At 43.4% G+C, this 8914-nt stretch overlaps 1 protein-coding gene across 1 annotated transcript in view; it reads left to right on the plus strand.

The window, feature by feature from the left end:
• Positions 1-7075, plus strand: part of LOC121009378 (glycosyltransferase family 92 protein F13G3.3-like) — a 98336-nt gene extending 91261 nt beyond the window's left edge. The window contains exon 2 of the mRNA XM_040442465.1: positions 4685-7075. Within this exon, the coding sequence (XP_040298399.1) occupies positions 4710-6035 (1326 nt within the window). The 5' untranslated portion in view covers positions 4685-4709 and the 3' untranslated portion in view covers positions 6036-7075. The remainder of the gene's footprint in view (positions 1-4684) is intronic.
• Positions 7076-8914: the final 1839 nt, after the last annotated feature.

Below are 8914 nucleotides of genomic sequence, written 5' to 3' on the forward strand. Positions count from 1 at the left end.
GAGAGTCACACCGGACCAGCACTCCTGTCCACCCTGAACGCACAGGTGGATCAGTGGCTGACTCCGCACCAACTGGAGATCGGCAAAGTGGTGTGTGACAACGGAAGCAATTTTTTGGCGGCATTGAATTTGGGCAAGTTGACACATGTGCCGTGCATGGCACATGTGTGTAATCTGATCGTACAACGCTTTGTGCATAAGTACCCAGGCTTACAGGACATCCTGAAGCAGGCCAGGAAGGTGTGTGGCCATTTCAGGCGTTTCTACACGGCCATGGCGCACTTTTCCGATATTCAGCGGCGAAACAACATGCCAGTGAGGCGCTTGATTTGCGACAACCCGACACGTTGGAATTCAACACTCCTAATGTTCGACCACCTGCTCCAACAAGAAAAAGCCGTTAACGAGTATTTGTATGACCGGGGTGCTAGGACAGCCTCTGCGGAGTCGGGAATTTTTTTGCCACGTTACTGGACGCTCATGCGCAATGCCTGTAGGCTCATGCGTCCTTTTGAGGAGGTGACAAACCTAGTCAGTCGCACCGAAGGCACCATCAGCGACATCATCCCATTCATTTTCTTCCTGGAGCGTGCCCTGCGAAGAGTGCTGGATCAGGCCGTAGATGAGCGTGAAGAGGAAGAGTTGTGGTCACCATCACCACCAGAAACAGCCTTATCAGCATCGCTTGCTGGACCTGCGGCAACGCTGGAAGAGGATTGTGAGGAAGAGGAGTCAGAGGAGGAATGTGGCTTTGAGGAGGAGGAAGACCAACCACAGCAGGCATCCCAGGGTGCTCGTTGTCACCTATCTGGTCCCCTGGTGTTGTACGTAGCTGGGGGAAAGAACATACTTTCAGTGAGATCACTGAGGACGAGGAACGGGACATGAGTAGCTCGGCATCCAGCCTTGTGCAAATGGGGTCTTTCATGCTGTCGTGCCTGTTGAGAGACCCTCGTATAAAAAGGCTGAAGGAGAACGACATGTACTGGGTGTCCACGCTACTAGACCCCCGGTATAAGCAGAAAGTGCCTGAAATGTTACCGAATTACCGCAAGTCGGAAAGGATGCAGCAGTTCCAAAATAAATTAAAAAGTATGCTTTACACAGCGTATAAGGGTGATGTCACAGCACAACGGGAATCTAACAGGGGAAGAGGTGAAAGTAATCCTCCTCCTACGACGACCACACCGGCAAGTACAGGACGATTTCCAAACGTGTTGTTGATGGAGGACATGCAGAGCTTTTTAAGTCCTACGCATCGCCACAGCCTTTCGGGGTCCACCCTCAGAGATCGACAGGTAGCAGACTACCTCGCCTTGACTGCAGATATCGACACTCTGAGGAGCGATGAACCCCTTGACTATTGAGTGTGCAGGCTTGACCTGTGGCCTGAGCTATCCCAATTTGCGATAGAACTTCTGGCCTGCCCCGCTTCAAGTGTCCTGTCAGAAAGGACCTTCAGTGCAGCAGGAGGTATTTTCACTGAGAAGAGAAGTCGCCTAGGTCAAAAAAGTCTAGATTACCTCACCTTTATTAAGATGAATGAGGGATGGGTCCCGAAGGGACTGACAGTGGGCGATACATTCGACTGAAAAAGGCCTGATGAGATGAGCTGCCTTGGGCTAAAAATGGTCCACACGCTGCTGTATTTTATCTCTGAATGCCGGATGACTTGCGTGACTTATCCGCCACCAACTAGGATTCAAGCCGCAATGTTTTAGGGCACTTTCTGCCTGGGAAACAAACATCAACTTTTCTGGCCGCTGCTACAGCAGCGGCTGCAACAATCCCTAATATTTCAGGCATGTGTACATGCTTAATTTTTCTGGCCTCTGGTGCTGCACTGTGGCTTCAAAAACCAAACCAAAAAAAAAGGCACATACATGTGTCAATTCCCCTTCATGATCGTTACCTTGTCGTGGTGAAGGGGCTTGCGTATCACAATGAAGCGACCACCTCTATGAGTGTGTTGGCAATGGCAATGTTGGCACACCCCAGATGAGATAAGGTCGTTGCTTCATTGTGAACAGACCAAAAGCGATCGGCTGGATAATTTTGCATAGAAAAAACATTAATTTTCTTTGTGATCATCTAAGGTGATCATTAAAGCCTACTAGGCCAACAATGGGCCCACACTGCAGAATCATTGTTTTCTGGGTCACTTAACTGTCACTGAACTACCATACCAGCACGACCATAGGCTTTGAAAAACCCCATCGCCTGCAATCTCCCAAACTTACGCACAAGCACAGTCATAACTACACCAAGATTGACGCATAGAGGTATAAAATTTATGTCATGAGTGTGTCAACTATTGACAACTCTTTGCGGTTGTCTAAAATCTATTCCATACACGTCCCCTGATAGGGGACGTAACAGGGATTAAACTGATAGGAATAGTACTACTTAACACACCACTCATATCTGGTGGCACATTAGATTGCACGCGCAGTGCCCCAAATTTGAAGTAGGAGGACCGACCAAGCATCTTTTTCCATCTCCCGGTTCCTAAAATCGATTCCACATACACGTCCCCTGATAGGGGACATAACAGGGATTAAACTGATAAGAATAGTACTACTTAACACACCTTATAATAATAATAATAATAATAATAATAATAATAATAATACTAGTGAACGTAACAGGGATTAAACTGGTAGGAATAGTACTACTTAACACACAGTACTGTGTTACTTTATGTTGTATTGCTAGAATTGCTAGAATTGACGAATATAGCACTATATTCTCAATCTTCGTTATATTCTAGCAATACAACCATTAGGAACTCAGATCTAAGTTGTAATCGCAATGCGATTAATACAGGTTATATTAATCGCATTGCGATTACAACTTAGATCTGAGTTCCTAATGGTTGTATTGCTAGAATTAATGACGAATATAGCACTATGTTCTTAATCTTCGTTATATTCTAGCAATACAACCATTAGGAACTCAGATCTAAGTTGTAATCGCAATGCGATTAATATAACCTGTATTAATCGCATTGCGATTACAACTAAGATCTGAGTTCCTAATGGTTGTATTGCTAGAATTGACGAATATAGCACTATATTCCTAATCTTCGTTATAATCTAGCAATACAACCATTAGGAACTCAGATCTAAGTTGTAATCGCAATGCGATTAATACAGGTTATATTAATCGCATTACGAATTTAACTTACCACACTCTGCGTCAACTACGTAATTTTCCATGGGAGTTTTGCCATGGATCCCCCTCCGGCATGCCACAGTCCAGGTGTTAGTCCCCTTAAAAAACTATTCCATCACTATTGTGGCCAGAAAGAGTCCCTGCGGATTATAAAATTTGCCTGTCTATTTAAGTCTATGGAGGTTCGCGAACATTTGCGGAAATTCGCGTTCGCCGTTCGCGAACGGAAAATTTTATGTTTGCGACATCTCTAATTAAGACCAGCATTTTAGATGCCGGTGTTAATAAAACCCTGCACTGGCGGTGGATCTGTCAAAGTTATTAAGAGGCACTGGCCTCTACATAATCCACCGCCGCAGCTTCCTTGCTGTCTTACATTCAGACAATTTTCTACGCCTAAAACCCCGTCCACACCACGGCCAGACCTGACGTGAGCAAAGAAAAGTTGCAGATTGCAGCGCAAATGATCTTTGTGCCGCAATCTGCATCAGAAATACATCTAATATAGGTGTATTTCTGTTTAATAAATGACCCCCTATGTTCCTATGGAGCCCTGCCACAGACAGGGAATCCATAGGAAATATTGTGCGGCAGCCTCTGTTCATTCAGGAGGACAGAAGCTACCTCATACTGCATCTGGCTCCCCCGATCCACGTCAGGGGGAGCCAGAGCACACCCGGAAGTTTGCGCCTCCTAGTTTTTCCTCCCTTTAGATGCAGTTACTGCCGGTCACGAACATTAATCCCGGATGCCTGCTGTTTAAAACCTTTTAAAATCTGGAGCCAGATCTTAAACATAAGAATAAAAAAAATTGAAAAGAAGCTTCCTGACTGTGACTGCCTTCATCTTGAGGCGATCCTGGCTGGGCCGGTGTATTATGCTTATCCCCCCGTGAAGGGAGTAGCATCTCAATGTTTATGCATACACTGAAGTGTGTGTATATAATATATTTGGCGATTTTTAAGTTTTTACTACAATTTTATTTTTTATTTTTATATTCATTGATTTTAATTCCTTACTATTGTTTTTACAATTTTTATTGTTTTTTTTATATTGCCCCACATACCTTTGGGACTTTTTTCCAACCCCCCTTCTCTGTGAGACTAAGCGGCCACGCTACTCAGTTGATTGGCGCTTTCCCAGGGTCACTTCGAAGGGACATTGAGAGTGTCCACACACCCAATTCCCAAACCTTTTTTTACTCATCTCCATTTACCGGTACCTGCAGACTAGTCTGCAGGGCTGACCCTGCGTAGCAGCCTCTCCACCACCCCCCACTCCTTTCTTTCCCCTCCATCCCCTGGCGCCTCTAGTTACTCCGGGTCCCCTGGACACCTGCTCCCTTGGATCCATGTAACCCTCACATCCTCTCTCTCTCTGCTGTATGAAATAACAGGCACCCCGTGGCTATGGTGCCTGCTCTGCTCAGGAGCGGGCACCATCTTTAAGAGGGGTAAATTGATGTGGCCATGCTCTGTTAAATTAATAATGCAGGATTTTCTTTCGGCAGATATCCAGCCAGAGAGCCTGTAACAATGTCTTCACTGCAACGCATCTTCATGTTGGTCTGCTTGCTAGTAATCATCTATGTGGTACTATATATTAGGATTAACCTACGGAAGGGAGTGTATTACAAAGTCATCTTCTTGGCGAACTACAATACCAGCGACGTAGCCCAAGATACCATCACACCTCTCAAAGGTAACAAAACGTTCATCATCGCCCCTTATTACGACAACAGAGAAGAAAACCTGGTCCGAGTTTTAGGAATCGTTCATACAGAAGTTACAAACCTCTTCTGTTATTTTTGTTGCTACGGGCAGAAACATTTGACCTTAACTGAGGCAATGATCGATATCCACTCAGATCGCTTTGGCTTTCCCTTCGGCTTAGCTGATATAAACTGTTATGAGCCACCAGAATGTCGAGCAACTCATATGTATCTTGACTCGACTTCAGGTGGAGACGTTGCAACGCTGCCCAAGTTTGAAATTCGAAATCGTGAGCGACAGCCGTTTTCTGCAGATTTCACGGTCTGCATTTCCACCATGCATGGAAATTACAGCAACGCTTTACAGTTCATTCAGACCATCGAGATGTACAAATTATTAGGGGCGCAAAGGGTTACCATCTATGGTAAAGACTGCAGCCAGCAGGTAAAAAAAATCTTGGACTATTACAGCAAAGAAGGTACAGTGGAAGTCATACCGTGGCCCATTGAAAAATACTTAAGGCCATCTAGCAACTGGTATCATGAAGCCAGTGATGACAAAGACATTGGTTACTATGGGCAACTCTCGACTCTGAATGACTGCCTTTATAGAAACATGTACAAAAGTAAGTACGTTCTACTCAATGACCTGGATGAGATCATTTTACCGTTTGAGCACATGACATGGGACAGTATGATGGAAAAGCTTCAACGAGAAAACCCCAATGTAGGAGTTTTCTTGTTTGAAAGCCATAATTTCCCTCAAACTGCAGTGACTGATGGAAATTTTCCAAATGTTTCATCATGGAAAAACCTGCCAGGCTTCAACTTACTAAATCATGTCCACAGAGAACCGGACAGGTTCTTTGCATTCAACCCTCGGAAGATGATTGTAGATCCACGAAAAGTTATCCAGACTTCAGTTCATTACGTTTTAAAAAGTTTTGGGAAATCACTAAAAGTTCCCCTACAGACTGCCCTTGTTCATCACTGCAGGGGGCCTCATCAACCAAACCTCAAAAGGTCATTATTAATCAACGACAGGACAATTTGGAAATACAATGTTTCAGTGATTAGGAACGTTAACCGAGTGCTAAGCCTAATATCTTCACACACTGGAACACAACAACATATTTCTACTCAAGGTTAAAAAAAAAAAATCTGTAAATCCATGGCACATAGGAATGACGGCCAGAAACAGGGGCCAGGTTTATCGAAAATTGGACCCTGGGTGGCAAGCAAAGGATGCCCCCCCTTCTGCAAGTATTATTTTTGGAAGGTTAGGCCTTGTTCACACTGACAGTGTTTGGTCAGTGTTTTCCATCAGCGACTGTCAGCCAAAACCAGGTTCAGGTCTAAACACAGAACTTGATCTGTCTGTAGCCTCCACTCCTGGTTTTGGCTTGCAATCACACATGGAAATCACTGACCAAAACACTGATGTGTGAATAAGGTCTAACTCTCATTTTTTGAAATATACAGTACTAATTTTGGGAGAAATGATTTCTATGCTGGCTAATTCTGATTGATAGAAATGCTTAATGTTTAAAATGTATTCCCGCAAATAAATGTATTCAAATTCTGTCCATACAGATTTATTTGTGTACGTTTTCAATTTAAATTAAGCATTTTTATATAAAATAATATATTTTGTTTACAAAGAAGATTTTATTAAGGTTTAAAATGTGAAGGGGAAAGAACTTTCCTGATATGTTGATTATACTGGTCCATCAATCGCGATCTGTGCCGATATACTGTAGATCTGTTCCAGGGTTACAAAGTAGAGAAATACTAAGAGAGACAGAGGACTCACACGTTACAACTAAGGTGGATCTACTTATTTCACATAAATGAATGCATCATTGTCATTGTCCCTCTGCCCACCATCATGATATTGTTTGCAGCTCTCAGCCAAACAGGAGTATTAGATGATTGCATATGGGTAAAATTCTACCAAAACCACTTTATTTTGCGTAACAATAGCTTTAATTTCCCAATATAAGGAGTTACAACGTCATGGTGCTAAAGACAATGTTAACCCTATGTTAAACTTTGCATTGGAGGCCTAGGAGTTTCAAGCTCCTCCTCTTGCCAAATACTTCTTCTAACAAACTTACCACATATTACTTGTAGAGAACAAATTAGTACAAATAGATGCACACTATATCTCCCTAACAGTTGTGCTTTAGGTGGGCTTTGAGAAAAAGACCACAGAAAAAGAACAGTTCAACCTGAGCAGAGGTTTGGCAGCAGGGCGAGGGGGAAGGAGGGAGTGGGCTGATTTAACTCTTCATTTCTTGGGCTCTGTAGAGGTTAGAGATCTGAGCCAGATCTTGTTTGAAAGCAGACAATATATGCTTTGAAAGAAGTCCAGGATTGAGCATTATCTCTACTACATTGGGAAATATAGCCTCTAGAAATCTGGTCAGGAGTGACAGCAGCTGAAAGCAGACCAGATTTCTAAAGGCCTATGATATACCTTGCGCTGCCGGAGGATGCACCTAATTTAGCGCACGCCTTTTCATGAATTACGCCCATCCTCTGGCAGTCTGTGTGTATAAAGTGCAATCTGGGAGAAATTTCAGTCTTTTACACTGGAAAACGAACCTAAAAAAAGATAAATATTTGGGGACCACTAGAAAGTGGTGAAGGCACCATAGAAGCGCCACTCGCTCCTAAATTTCGGAGCAGTGAAGTTTAAAAAGTAGCAAACATGAGATTTGTGATTTTTTTTTATGCCAAAAACTGGTGTGGAGGAATGTTAAATGCCCCCTTATAGCACCCACTGTACAGATGTTAGTGCTGTGATCCTGATTGATTGGATTGTCAGCCTTCAAACAAGACCAGGTTCACATCTCTAGGTTCTTCAAAGCCCAAACTATGAAGGGTTAAAGCAGCCCTCCGCCTTTAGCTGGCTGTGAGGAGGTAGGGGGACAGTGGGGGGAGCTGATAGGTTACAGGGAGGAGAGAGAAAAAAAACAATACTCTCATATGACCCTAGGGGGAGGCTAGCATGGACTTCTGTGCATGTTACCTACCTCCTCCACTGATCAGACAGCGTACTAGCTCTCTGTCACACATCATTTGTTTTCCAGGAAAGGAGTGAGAAGATCAGCGCTTAACCACCTAGTCCACGTCCACCAGATGACAAACCTCCAGATCAATTGCAGTTGCTTAAAAATCTCCCCAACCCCTATTCCAGGGAATGATATACAGTACAGACCAAAAGTTTGGACACACCTTCTCATTCAAAGAGTTTTCTTTATTTTCATGACTATGAAAATTGTAGATTCACACTGAAGGCATCAAAACTATTAATTAACACATGTGGAATTATATACATAACAACCAAGTGTGAAACAACTGAAAATATGTCATATTCTAGGTTCTTCAAAGTAGCCACCTTTTGATTTGATTACTGCTTTGCACACTCTTGGCATTTTCTTGATGAGCTTCAAGAGGTAGTCCCCTGAAATGGTTTTCACTTCACAGGTGTGACCTGTCAGGTTTAATAAGTGGGATTTCTTGCCTTATAAATGGGGTTGGGACCATCAGTTACGTTGAGGAGAAGTCAGGTGGATACACAGCTGATAGTCCTACTGAATAGACTGTTAGAATTGGTATTATGGCAAGAAAAAAGCAGCTAAGTAAAGAAAAACGAGTGGCCATCATTACTTTAAGAAATGAAGGTCAGTCAGTCAGCCGAAAAATTATTTGACCATGAAGGAGAGTGATGGGGTGCTGCGCCAGATGACCTGGCCTCCACAGTCACCGGACCTGAACCCAATCGAGATGGTTTGGGGTTAGCTGGACCGCAGGGTGAAGGCAAAAGGGCCAACGAGTGCTAAGCATCTCTGGGAACTCCTTCAAGACTGTTGGAAGATCATTTCAGGGGACTACCTCTTGAAGCTCATCAAGAGAATGCCAAGAGTGTGCAAAGCAGTAATCAAAGCAAAAGGTGGTTACTTTGAAGAACCTAGAATATGACATATTTTCAGTTGTTTCACACTTGTTTGTTATGTATATAAT

This window comes from Bufo bufo, chromosome 8 (assembly GCF_905171765.1).
Source record: "Bufo bufo chromosome 8, aBufBuf1.1, whole genome shotgun sequence".
Classification (NCBI taxonomy): Eukaryota; Metazoa; Chordata; class Amphibia; order Anura; family Bufonidae; genus Bufo; species Bufo bufo.